This window comes from Meles meles, chromosome 8 (genome assembly GCF_922984935.1).
Source record: "Meles meles chromosome 8, mMelMel3.1 paternal haplotype, whole genome shotgun sequence".
Taxonomy (NCBI): Eukaryota; Metazoa; Chordata; class Mammalia; order Carnivora; family Mustelidae; genus Meles; species Meles meles.
In genome coordinates, this window is record NC_060073.1 from 72,396,212 (window position 1) to 72,409,901 (window position 13,690).

Below are 13,690 nucleotides of genomic sequence, written 5' to 3' on the forward strand. Positions count from 1 at the left end.
CTAATTTCCTAAGACAGATCATTTAAATTTTTGAAGTGACTTTTGTGTTCCCCTTTATGAAACTTTTCATTTCAGTTCTTTAAACCATTTTCTTATGTGACAGCATCTAAATCAGCATTGCCCAACAGAACTTTGTGTGATGATGGAAATAAATGTCCTATACATGACTGTGTTAGCTACTAGCACTATGTGGCTACTGAGCACCTGAAATGTAGCTAGTCCAACTGAATAAATCAGTTTTTTAAATTAAAATTTTTAGCTACATACGGCTAAGAGCTACAATATTGGACAACAATACAGATTTAGATCAACACTTTCTAATGAAATAAGCCAATCATACCAAATAAAATAAGTACCATCCCAGATCATATTGACAAGTATCTTCATTATTCCTTTCAAGTACAGTGACATACTTGTTAAATAATCTTATGCTACTTAATTATATGAAAGGAGAATTTAATTCATCTGGTCACCTAGAAGAGGCAGCCTCATGAGTGAGGCTTTCATGGTCTGTTCAAAAAGAAAGCAGTCCAGCTAAAGATTTTAACATTAAATGAAATTAATACATTTAAAGTTTTTCAGAAGGCAAAGCTGATATTCAACAAGTGCCTTGAAATGTATTCCCTAGCAAGTTTATATATGAAATGATCCCAATTATGAGCAAAAAAAAATTTTTATTTTGCTGTAAATATTCTCTTGGTTAGAGAATTAGGGGTGATTTTTATGTTTTGATTTCTTGCTGAATTTTCTGCTTTCTATAATGGATATGCTTTACTTAAAGCTCTCTGACCCAAAATTATACACTTCTATGTATATTCTATCATTTTTATTTAAAGGAAAGCTCTACTTATCACAGAAGAAAAAAACCTGAAAAAGTAGTTTGACTTCAAAAATAAGAAACCCAAATTACTAAACTAGATTCCTTAAGAATGGTACTATCAACTTGGGTAATTCAAAAACCATTGATATAACTAAGTTGGTAATTCAGTACAAATTATTTTCTTATCCTGATACATTCCTAGCATATTACTGTCTATAAAGAGAAGAGTTTGCAATGGTTTCTGTAATTAAAAAGGATTCTAGAATCTGCCCTCTACCAAGTATTTTTTTAAATCATCTTTCCAATTAGTAAAAATGGGCAATGTAAGCAAAAGACCGTATTATTTTACATCCATTGCTACAAGTCTCCTTTCCCAAAATTTTTGCCTAGGGGCAGGTAAATACATGTAAACTTACTGTAATCTGCACTACAATTTAGGGAACAGTCATTTGTAGCTAAGACCTAAAGAACACTGCCTCAGTCAGGAAGACAGCTTTTAACAGTCAGTCATACTAAACAAACTATTTAAATCCATCTTAAAATTTACTTGGTGTAGTTATCTGGCTTTAAGAAGACTCATTATATTGTACTTCAGATATTGATATAATTTGTAAACCCCAACTATAGGACATTAGAAGCCAGAGGGGTCTAGGAAATTGACCTCTGTGGGTATACAGCAAAGATGCAAAATTCAGAGGCAGTGTAAAAAAAAAAGGCCACCAATAAAAATCAAATCTTCATATTAACATAACTACACAATTTTTCAAAATGCCACTAAAGACTACGTTTTTAAATTAGGTTGAAAATTAAGCAAATGATTTTCAACAAAAATTATTTTGGGTCAACAAAACTATAAAAATTACCAAAGTCCGCTGTGAACTGGTTTCCTTTTAAAAAAGTGGGGAAAATGGCTCTAAGAAATCTTGAATGTACAAATCTGGGAAAGGTAAAAAAGGAATAAAAACACTTATTAGTAACCAAAGCAATGAAAGGGGCAAAGGCAAGTTCACAAGCAACTATTATAACCTATGTATTTTTTAAAACATTTATTTTTCTCTAATATTGAATCTATATTCCTAACAATAGTCATTTACTTTCTGAATTTAAATTACTTCCGGTTTCATTTTTCTCCATTTCAAAACTGAAAGTAAATGACCACTGTAGTCTAGGTCAGAGTTGGGAACAGTATGGTATAGTAAGACATTAACAAGTGATTGCCAGAGAGGACTGAGATAGTCAAATTCAAGTATGTGAAAAATACTGTGTTGGCCACACAAAACATTTTCCAAGTTTCTAGTGGAAGACCTCCCCATTTTGTCCCTTGCTTAGATGGTAACTGGCTTCTGAAGGAAAAACTGCACAGTAAAATACAGAAATATAAACATTTGGGAGGGTCTCAAAACTTTGTGTTGACAATGAGTGCGGGGGAAAAAACACTTCAAAGTATTTTACTGCCTATTCAACTTTCAAGAATCAGATTAGTTAGCTTTAAAAATCTGATTAAATTAGTGAGACCTTAAACTAATACTTCAAAATGCTAAACTAGGTGATCACATATTTTTAAGGGTAATTACTCATTATCAGTGAATCACTCCATTCTTAATTGTCATCAATTATTGTTAATGCCAAATCTTTGGTTGTAGAATTACAACTAGCTGTATTGTTTGTATCATAGAAGCACCTATCAGCTAAGTATAAGCCAGTGGGCATGCTCTTTGCTGCCTCACATCACAGACACTGACTAAATTTAGATTACAAGAAACAGAGTGGGTTTAATAGGTTTTGTATAATATCATACAATAACCAAACTGTATAGTTATTATGATAAATCATTCTGGGCCAATCTCCTACCCCTCCCACCTCTCATCTGCACACTTCCCATGAGTCAATTAAGATAAAATGACTCAGTCTAGACCAGACGAAAGAATGTATTAACATAATCCAACAAAAATGAAATAAAACAATCCAGAGTTGAGTGTTTTTTCACACTTGTAATACACTGGAAAAATGTTTCAATTAAGTAAAACAACCATATTATGTGGAAAAAAAACACTCCCATCATCCAAAATACTAAAGCCCTTACATAACACTGGAGACATTTTAATATATAACATCAGAAACTAGTATACCAGTCATGAGAAACCTCAAAATAGTCAAAGTGTCAAGTACTCAGAGAAAACTCAAGCCAAAACCTCAGAATGCAAACATCCTATTACCCTGAATTGCAAATAACTACTCACATATTCAGTCATAATTTTTTCAAAGATACACATGACAAATCAATGCATCTATTTTAAAAAGACTACTCTTTATAGTCAAGGACTTTACATTAACTTTTATATTCTACTCAGCAAGGTCTGCCTATACTGAAGATTAGCTCTCAAGTTCCAGGAAATAAATACAAACTCATGATGTGCTTTGTGATCCCTGATGGCCTGTTTATGTAATTCTACACCACTGAATGTTATTCCATAGAATGTGTTCTTGATTATGTAAAGAATCTAATATTCCTTGATGAAATACTGCAATTCTCTTCTCCAATAGTTACAATTTTTAAGTTATGCAAAGAACTGATCATCACTCCCATGAAAGACCAAAAAAAAAAAAAAAAAAAAAAAGTATAATTTTGTTCCAAAATTAACTTAGTCTCATGTATTTCTAGTAAGTCTTTCAAGGATTCCAGAGAATCTTTTCATATCTCCATTTCTGGAAAGTGGAAAGTGAAATCAGTATAGAAGTAATTTGGGAACTTGAAAATGGCATTCATTTTTTTCAGCAGATGCCAAATTTTTGACCGACATGGCTCCCACAATTACTTTGTTACCATCAGTCCAGTCAGTTAACAGGTTGTAGGAAAAGATTCGTTTTTGCAGACACTGCTAAGCTGTTTAAAGAGAAGAGAAAGAGATTAATTTAGTGATTACAAAATGCACAAATATTTAAAATATTTCGAACACTTTTTGCCGGATTACATCAGAGGTGTGACATTTTAACAAACGTGGACCTTTTTAGTTAGAACTGGTCAAGAAAGTGCAGAAACAGTAAGTCAATATGATAGAAATAGGAGGTCAATATGGTGTGTTAGTTCAATTAATGTATGAATTCCTGTCACCATTAGAAAACAAGTATCAAAAAGCTACCCTTTTTACACTAATTCTGTATCATTTTGCCATAGAGGCAATTAGGGAAGATGATGAAAAAAAAAAAAGTTCCCCAAATACTAAGATGTTTTCAACCTCTACAGTAAATAGAGCCAAACCTTAAAATTTCAACACAATCCATATATTCCAGAAATCTCCTTTATCCAACTACTAATCATTCAGAACACAATTTTCTAAAAATAGTAGGACAACAGTTTCATATTAATCATAACTTTTTTTAATTAACAAGTAGTGAATAGGACACTTTAAGATATTGTTTTCTACATACTGAAATAAACAGATCTGTTGTAAATTCAGAAACCCAAACATTTACAGTAAAATGTGCTTACACATAAATATATCAAATTTACTTAAACCCCCTGTTAGATAGGTCCTAAATACATGCAATACCATGTAAAAACAAGACCATGAAGTTGATGTAAAAAATGACAAAATCACTAAGTCACCAAAATTAGAAAAAGGAAAAAAAAAAAAGAATGAAATGGAAACTAAGAAAAGACAGTTAAAACAAGGAGCCTAACAAAGCAGCTTTAAAAATAGGCAATACTAATCTCCATTTTCAAAAGTTCTTAATCAACTAATTCCAAAAACTGCCATTTATAAAATGACATCCTAAAAATCTACACTTGGAATTTTCAAAGCATCCCAATTCAGAAAGCTTTGACTATTGTTTCTCCCCAGCCCCAAACTTCAAATAATTCAGGAAAAGCACTGACATTAGAAGAAAATATTCCAAGGGAATGGTTTTAGAAAAACACACTTACTGCTTCCAGAACCTTTTAAGACCCACAGTCAGCATTAACAACAATCATTTTTCCTATTTTCATCCATTATTTTCCAATGTCATGTTAGAGATGAATAAATTCTTTGAGCCCATAACTGAAAGATCAACAAACCTGGTTTTATTATGACACCATATTTTTGTCATTGGTACTGCACAAAATTATATACAAAGAAATATATACAAAAATGTTCGTTCAAGTATTAATTAAATTTCAATTCAAGGCTTCTGTTTCAAAAAGCTACATTTAACATATTCCATAGAGATAGCACAAATTAGTCATTTCAAATAATTTTTCCAACTACTTTTGGTTTATATATATATATATATATATAATTCAGTAGGCACTAAAAATCCATGCAGCTGCATTGTGAGGGGCTTGCTCCTGCACTTAGGTATAAGCAGGTTCATCACTCCAGGTTGTGAATTTGGCTACTACCCATTCATGCTCAAGTGCAGTAGGTGATTTTACAAAATATGCTGTAATGCACTGGAAACCAGAGACCAAGTTCGGTCTCAAATCGTGTTATCTAGCAACAAAACATTTACAGTTGTGCAAGAACAAGGATTCCATTTTTATAACCAAATAACAACAAAATAAAACATGTGTAAGATAACTTACATCTTTGGACTGCTGGAAAATACTTTTTAATTATGAACATTTTTAAATAAAAGACAGCAGAAGCCCTGATATTACCTCTTTTTCCTCATTTCTTATACTACCTTTTAAAATAAAGCAGGAAATGTGGCCAGCAGCTGGTCCCGTCTCTTCTGCCCCAACAGCTGTATCCACTTTAGCACAAAGAAAAACAAGGATGCTAAATATGTATATACTTTATCAAACAGTGATGTTTCACAAAGAATTTCTTAATGCCTCTTACACTGAAGGACACTAAATCTATACAATTGGACAATGAATAATACAGTACTTCAAGGGAAGAATATGTCCCATCTTTGGAAAAAGTGTCAATTGTGTCCTTAGGTAGCCAGAACCACTCAATTTTAAAAATTATTTTTAAATAGGACAAAAACTTTTGAAATAAGGAGAGTAAGATTCTTTGTGAAGCCTCACTTTACACGTTTTCATTCACATTTCACAACCTTCAATATCTAATCATACATAAATTTAACCTAAATTTTAATACAACAAAAGTAAAGGTGTTCAACAATTTATAGTCAGTGATAGGGTAATCACTGTGCTGGTCCTCAAAGAAACATTTCATTAACCATTCTTATTCTCCTTCAATTAATTAACAGAGATGCATGTTATTTTCCAACTTCTTTAATGTTGAGATATTAAAATCTTTTACTCTAGATTGTACTTCTAGATCTCCTACTGAAAACTAAAAGGCATACCCAAATATTTTAAGATATTTCTGTCATCTCCAGCAAGGTAACTATCACATTTGTGCAAGCCCAAATACTTATTGTCAACCTCTAAAAAGTTGCTCTAAAATTGGAATTCCAATTTGCACCTTGTACAACTCGGAACTTCCATTCAACTTCACCTGTTTCACTGTCTCCAAACTGTATCTCTATTAGCAGCTTTCAGTGTACAGTTGGAACCGATGTCATCCAAGGCCATGTCCACACTGGGGACAGAAGAGCTAGGTACACGCAAGTCTGAACAAGGGGACACATTAACAGCTATTTCAACCATAAGAAGCATCTTAAATACATTATTGACCAGCACAAGTCTGTTTCCAGGGTGGACAGGGCCCAAATTAGATTTCCCCTCCCACCTTCCAAAAAAGAGAAAAGAAAAAAAAAAACCCCACACGCACACAAATTGAGATGTTGCCCATTTAAGTAGACTAAGCAGCAGAGCATGAGCGTTACGTGAAGAGATGGATCCTTACCAGGTTGTGAGGCGGGAACGACTGTTCTGTAACCCCTACAACGGAGCCTGGCAGGAAGGAAATCACCTAAAAAAGAAACTGTCAGAGAGATTTAATAGTCACATGTTATCATTAGGAGTTGGTTACAGTGTCACATTCATGCTTTTAGCTAAACACTTAAAAGATTCAATATTACTTTTTCCTCCTCTGAAATGTGTCCAGTGAAGATGTCCCACTAAGGTGTTTTACATGGTGTAAGGGAGTTGAAAGGGGTAAACGCGGATAAAGAGCAGATTACTTGACCCTACATTTTAAGAGAAGACGACGCCTTCCGGGCGCACGCCGAGCAGAACTCCACCGACACCTTATCCTTGTCCACATGAAGACACACTCCTCCCGCTGAGTCGTCCTCTTCCAGCAGGTCCTGCTGCTGCTTTCCCACGGGCAGAGCGTAGTCATGGTCACCGGCGGGCGAGTCTCTGAAGAGCGAGGTAGTCAGCCGCAGTCCCACGCCGCTCAGCCGGCTCAGCAAGCGAGCCAATCCGGTCTCGTTGGCTAAGACGGCCCGTAGGTAGCGACTCTCCTCCTGCAGTGCCTGCACGCGCTTGCCCAGCTCCCGATTCTCGGCCCGCAGCTCCTGGTTCTCGGCTGCCAGACCCCGGACTCGACTTTCCAGCCCCATCACGTACTCCTTCTTCTTCAGCCGATTAAGACGGGCAGCAGCCGCCGCCGCCTTCCGGGGACTCTTTGTCGCCGCCTGGTTGCTGTCGTTGCCGCCGCTGCCGCCGCCTCCTCCTGGGGACTTTCTCCGCCTCTTTTCTCCGCTGCCACTGTCACTGCCGCTGCTGCAGCCTCCGATGCCGTTTAACAGCCTCTGCAGCAGGTCGGAAAAGCGCTGCATCTCGGCAGCCGCGGCCTCGTCGTCGTCGTCCCCTCTCCACAGGCCGCCGCTATCCGAGCCTCCGCCGGACGAGGAGAGAGGCCCGGGCGAGCTGAGCCCGGGCTCCAGGTGCCAGTCCGGCTGCCGGGGGTCCAGCAGATCTGCCAGTTCCAGCCCGGACAGAAAGTCCATGTCCTCCGTCTCCTCCCCCGGGACGCTGGCGATCGCCTCCTCCTCCATCTCCTCAGGCGAGGGCGCGCGCACGGCCACGCCGCCGCGGCCCCCCCTCCCGGCCTCCAACTCGCCCTCGTCGCCGCACGGCTGTTTGCGGCCGGGAGATCCGGCCGCCGCCGTCTCTTCCTCCTCTGCCGCCGCCGCTGCCGCTGCCGCCGCCGCCGCCCGGGTCAGGTCCGGGGGCAGCAAGCAGGTCGCGGCTGGAGCCGGGCTCTCGCTGCGGGTTGGGGAGTCGCTGCCCGAGGCCGCCAGCAGTTTGGTCAGGCTATGCCTCATGGGGCCCAGCGGCGGGCCCACGTAGGCCCCGGCCCCTCAGACCGGGCCTCGCGGGCCCCAGGGACCCCAGCGCGGGGGGCCAGGGAGCTGGCCAGAGCGGAACGAAGGAGAAGGTCCTAGTCGCCTCCCGCCCCACTTGGCTGGTCGACCCCCCGCGCCAGGGCGGGGGGGAGGGATGGGAGATCGAAGCTGCGAGGCCCAACGATGACTCGACCGCGCCACCCAGACAACGGCCTGGCCGGAAGTCAGTCGATCTCACCCCAGCCCCTCCCACGGCGTTTCGCGCTCCACAGGGCTCTAGTATCGCGAGAGTTCAGTGAGGTCTGGAATGGGAGTAATTTCAGCTTTCCAGTGATGTCATAGTCCGTAAGCGGCAAAAATAACAAAACCTGAATTTATTGAGAGACAGTCTACTCTCTCCGCCTTCGCTTCTCAGGCTTCCGTATTAGGGCTTCCACTTCAAGTGAAACCACTCTGTCTCAGAATTGATCTTTTAAATACCAAATTTACGAATAATCTTAAAGTTATCCTGCATTTCCCTGGAATTTTACGACTGGTGATCAGATATCGCCCGAAATTGCTCCTTTCCCTTTCTGTTTGTAATGCGCGATCCTTTCACTCAACAGAGTACTAGGGGGGAAAAAAAGAGGTAAATAAGTCATTCATACATAACTTTTACAAATTTTTATCATACTAATTTTATTAAAATGTCTAAGCCATTTCTATGCATTTTCTAAACAACAACCAAAAAATCGTCTTGTCGTTGTCTGTGATAATATTGCAAACCTATTTTCTGTGTGTGTTCTGTAGTGGGTGTGATCGTGAGCACGTGTGGGTGCGCACATGCGTGCCAATCTTTTTGTACTGCCACTACCTCACGGTGTGAATGATGGTTGTATTGCCGGTTGTGTTAACAGAGGTCATTTTGTTGCGTGAATCGTGTGTGTGACTTTTTTCCTGTTTGCTTTATGCCGGGGGCTGGGGGACGGGTGTCATGAAACCGACATGTTTTTTCTGAAAAGGACTATTATCACATTCTAAATAGAATAGTTTCTGGTTTTTCCTGAATGAGCCTGATTTTGTTGCTGTTTTTCATCTATCAGGGTAAAAAGAGCCTTAAAAACCCCGCAGCCAGGTTGAACAGCTCTGCTGTATTCCTTTCTGTGTTGCGTTGGCCATTTTATGAACGTGCTTAGTTTTGATAACCACAGGTTTTTAAATAAGTTTTTTACATTTTACATTTTATTTATTCTGATCAGGGTTTCAGGATCATATTTTCTCTGACATTGACTTTACTTGAAATCATAAATTCTGATTTAAAAAATAGATATTGAAATGGGCTATAGAGGCAAACTCTTCTCCTTAGAACTCAGGGGTTTCAACTAAATTTCTTCCTTGTTCTTTAGGAATTTCAGAAGTTTCTTCCCCCTTAAGTCTTGTGACAATGCTGTGGTTTCTTCTTCATACTAAAAGATACATCTCTGTCAGGTAGAGTCTATAATTCCTTGAAATGGTTTTAACATAAGGTTTTATTGATTCATTTAAAAAATTATTCCTGAAGCATATTTTCCAAATATAAGAAAATTGCCATCTGAGGGACACCTGGGTGGCTCATTTGGTTAAACGTCTGCCTTCAGCTCACCTTCAGCTCAGGTCCTGATCCTAGTGTCCTAGTCCTGCCTCAGGCTCCTTGCTCAGCAGGGAGCCTCCTTCCTCTCCCTGCCCCCTGACCCTGCCTGTGCTCGCCCACGCACACTCTCTCTCTCTGACAAATAAATACAATCTTAAAAAAAAAAAAAAGAAAGAAAATTGCCATTGAAACGAATATGTTAGGAAGTGTAAACGCAGAATATGAAATCTAAGATAATGATTCCCAAAATCAGGTGTGTGAAACTACTACTCAAGGAGTAATGAATATGTAAATTACCCAAAAATGGGTCTGTAGGTCTGTGTAACATTGGACATCAAAATTCTAGCAATCATCTCTAGTGGTTCTAGTGATAGCTGGACCATAATAATAGGGTCTCTAAATTTAAACCCCATAGAAAGTTAAAGTATCAGTCTCTTTCTCTAGACACGTTACTGCATAGGAAATCACTTCACTTAAGTATTCTCAGGTTTTTAATAGCCACAGTTTTATATCTTTTATCTGTGCATAATAAAAAGATATATATCTTTAAAAATTTCCAAATATTTCATAGAATATGTGAACAGTACAGTATCCACACTACTTCTGCAATACTATCCAATACCCAGACACAACAATTCAACAATTAACATTTGCCATATATGCTTGATCTGTTTGTAAATGTTTGTAAAACACAATTTTTTTGCTGAGTCATCCCAAAGTTGCAGACCAGACTCATGACCCCAACATACTTAAGTATATATCTTTAAGGGGCACCTGGGTGGCTCAGTGGATTAAGCCGCTGCCTTTGGCTCAGGTCATGATCTCAGTGTCCTGGGATCGAGCCCCGCATCGGGCTCTCTGCTCCGCAGGTGAGCCTGCTTCCTCCTCTCTCTCTGCCTGCCTCTCTGCCTACTTGTGATCTCTCTCTCTGTCAAATAAATAAATAAAATCTTAAAAAAAAAAAGTATATATCTTTAAGAATAAGAACATTCTCAGGGCGCCAGGGTGGCTCAGTGGTTTAAAGCCGCTGCCTTCGGCTTAGGTCATGATCCTTGGGTCCTGGCATTGAGCCCCGCACCAGGCTCTCTGCTCAGCAGGGAGCCTGCTTCCCTTCCTCTCTCTCTGCCTGCCTCTCTGCCTACTTGTGATCTCTGTCTGTCAAATAAAATCTTAAAAAAAAAAGGATAAGAACATTCTCTTTCATAATCATAACATTAATATAAGGTTTTGAGAAAATTAATGATCATTTACTAACATTATCTATTAGCCATGCCATATTCAAATTCCTTCAGCTGTCCTCATAATAATCTTTTATACAGGATACTTTACTTTGAGCCAGGATCCAATCAAGTGTCACGTACTGCATTTGGTTATGTTTTTTGTTGTTGTTGTTTTGTTTTTAATTTTATTTATTTATTTTTTTTGACAGACAGAGATCACAAGTAGGCAGAGAGGCAGGCAGAGAGAGAGAGGAGAAAGCAGGCTCCCCGCAGAGCAGAGAGCCCGACGTGGGGCTCGATCCCAGGACCCTGGGATCATGACCTGAGCCGAAGGCAGAGGCCTTAACCCACTTAGCCACCCAGGCGCCCCTGGTTATGTTTTTATAAAGTTTTTCTTTTCCCCCATTTCTCAGTCTAAAATAGTCCCTTGTATTGTTTAGCTTTTCTTAATATTGGCTTTTTGAAGAGACAAGAGCAGTTAGTTTTCTTAAAAATGCACCACATTCTGGGGCGCCTGGCTGGCTTAGTTGGTTCAGCGACTGCCTTCTGCTCAGGTCATGACCCTGGAGTCCCAGGATCCAGTCTTGCATCTGGCTCCCAGCTTGGTGGGGACTCTGCTTTTCCCTCTGACCTTTTCCCCTCTAATGCTCTCTCTCACCCTCTCTCTCCCTCAAGTAAATAAATAAAATCTTAAAAAAAAAAAATGCACCACATTCTGGATATTTCTGTTTCTTCTTGGTGTTATATTGTTCCTCTAATTCCACAAGGTATTTGAGACTTGAAGCAGTTCAGAAGTACAGTAAAATGCAATGAAACAAAAAAATTCAGAATTTTAAAAAGCAAGGCCAGTGAAAATCTAGATGAAATAGAAAGATAAGGAGTTCCAAAGAGGGGAAAGTTTGTATTGGAATAAGATAGACATAAAATTTTACAGTTACTCAAGTTGAGCTAATAATAAACTAAGCTTCCATGGCAAATCAAAAGGAGAAACTTTACTTTGTTTGCTCATGACTAAACTTTATATGAATTCCTTAGCCACTTTTCCAGTTCTACAGTCTTAAGAAACTTCTCTTTGGGATACTGAATAAAGTAGCAAATAGCTTCAACGAATAGCTATGTTTATATGGTTGTTTCTTAGATAGAAATCAAATGCCAGGAAAGTTGGACTCTTATAAATCCGAAATATCCGGAATAGTACCTGCCACAGCTTAGACTTCAATAAATATTTGTTGAATGAATAAATGAAGTACTCCAGTTTCAATGGAAGGCATAACACAAAGCTCAACTTTTGCGAGGGGCAAAAAAAAAAAAAAAAAAAAAAAAAATAGCCTATGGTATCTAGAAGAATAAAGAAAGAACCTTCCAGATAACATCATAACATGAACTTTTCCAAGTTCAAAAAGAGCTGGAATTTTCATGGACATTGCATTGAACTTATTAGTTTATTTTTCCAAGTTATCTTAAGCACTTTTTGCTACTGGGCTGCATTATTTCTTTATATTTTCTAAATGGTTATTGTTGTTGCTTAGGAAATCTTTTTGATCTATTTCTTTAAGTTTTTTACTGACTGTTCCACTGAAAACTCTTGATAGTTTTTATTTTCAATTTATTCATTCAAATTTTCCTGGTAGCCAGTTACATCACCTTATTATATATAATAACAATTTTGCCTCCTCCTTTGCAATACTTTTTTTATTATCTTGACTGATCATGAAATATTTCTGCCTTGATGTTAAATAATACTGTCAATTGTCTTATTTTTGACTTTAATGGGAATGTCTCTAGTGTCTCACTATCAATTTCAGATGGAGAAACCAACCTGGCTATTTTAAGCAGAAAACTTTGGAATGCTGAGAATGTGTGCATATAAAGTCATTGGGAGGAGTGGAGGAGTAGACACTAGGCTGCATGATCAAGAATGCTTCTCAGTACAAAGTAGCCAAACAGGCCTGATAGGGACCTGCTATCTCTGCCCCAGTTGGGAAAGTGGTAAAATAGAAAACTGGGATTTGGGTCCAAGTGCATGACTACTGCCCACACTCTCAACCCCATGTATTAATTATCTATTGCAGCCTAACAAATTACCCAAAATCTTAAAACGACAGTAGATATTTGCTTATGGCTGTGGCTTAAACTTGTAATAAACATTATCTCTTGAAGTTTCTGTTGATCAGAACTTTTCAAGTGCTTTTGTTATGCAGTCTGGCTCTGGAATTTTCATGGAATTCAGATTTCGGCTGGAGATGTAGTTATCTGTGGGCTTGATTGGGGCTAGATATCCACCTCTGAGATGGCTGGAGGAAACTTCAGGTCCTCTTCCAATGTGGGCCTCTCCATAGGTTGCGTGAATGTCAACACTGCATGGTGGCTGGCTTCTGCCACACTTCTGAATGGTCCCAGACACCAAGGAAGAGGGAGCAATGTCTTTTATGACCTGGCCTCCGAAGTCACATACAATCACTTCCGTAGTAATCTATTGGTCACACAGACCTTACTTACTCCCTGTGAAAGGGGACTACGTGAGAATTGAATACTAGGAGACAAGAATCATTAGGTATTATCTTGGGGGCTAGCTATGTATAAAACTATATCCCATAAAACTAGTGAATGAATATAGGGATGTTGTTGCAGAAATACCCAGTGTTTCTAAGAATATGCCTGGCAGCAACAACAGCCAAAGCAGGGAGGGAGGGGGGCTGGAGGGAGGGCCCCCTGCCTCATTTGCATCTTCCAAATATAACTGCACTGCAGAGGAGTCTGGCACATAGAGTTTGCTCCTGTGTTTCTTCTGTTACAGCTTTTCCATTTTTGTAATGAGGGGAAAAGCACATTAAAAGAGGATTGAAATAG

The 13,690-nt window shown here is 39.0% G+C and overlaps 1 protein-coding gene across 6 annotated transcripts; it reads right to left on the reverse strand.

The window, feature by feature from the left end:
• Window positions 1-1,851: 1,851 nt before the first annotated feature.
• Window positions 1,852-8,239, reverse strand: CREBZF (CREB/ATF bZIP transcription factor). 6 transcript variants are annotated; one of them, XM_046016141.1, is made up of 5 exons: window positions 6,909-8,239; window positions 6,622-6,699; window positions 5,486-5,554; window positions 4,746-4,860; window positions 1,852-3,704 (listed from the first exon to the last, which is right to left on the reverse strand). In XM_046016141.1, exons 1-2 carry the CDS (start codon window positions 7,988-7,990, stop codon window positions 6,684-6,686), a joined length of 1,098 nt encoding a protein of 365 aa, XP_045872097.1. In that variant the 5' UTR covers window positions 7,991-8,239; the 3' UTR covers window positions 1,852-3,704; window positions 4,746-4,860; window positions 5,486-5,554; window positions 6,622-6,683. The 6 variants fall into 6 exon arrangements, with proteins under 6 accessions (XP_045872097.1, XP_045872096.1, XP_045872095.1 ...); XM_046016140.1 differs by lacking the exon at window positions 4,746-4,860; XM_046016139.1 differs by having other exon boundaries at window positions 1,852-4,860.
• Window positions 8,240-13,690: the final 5,451 nt, after the last annotated feature.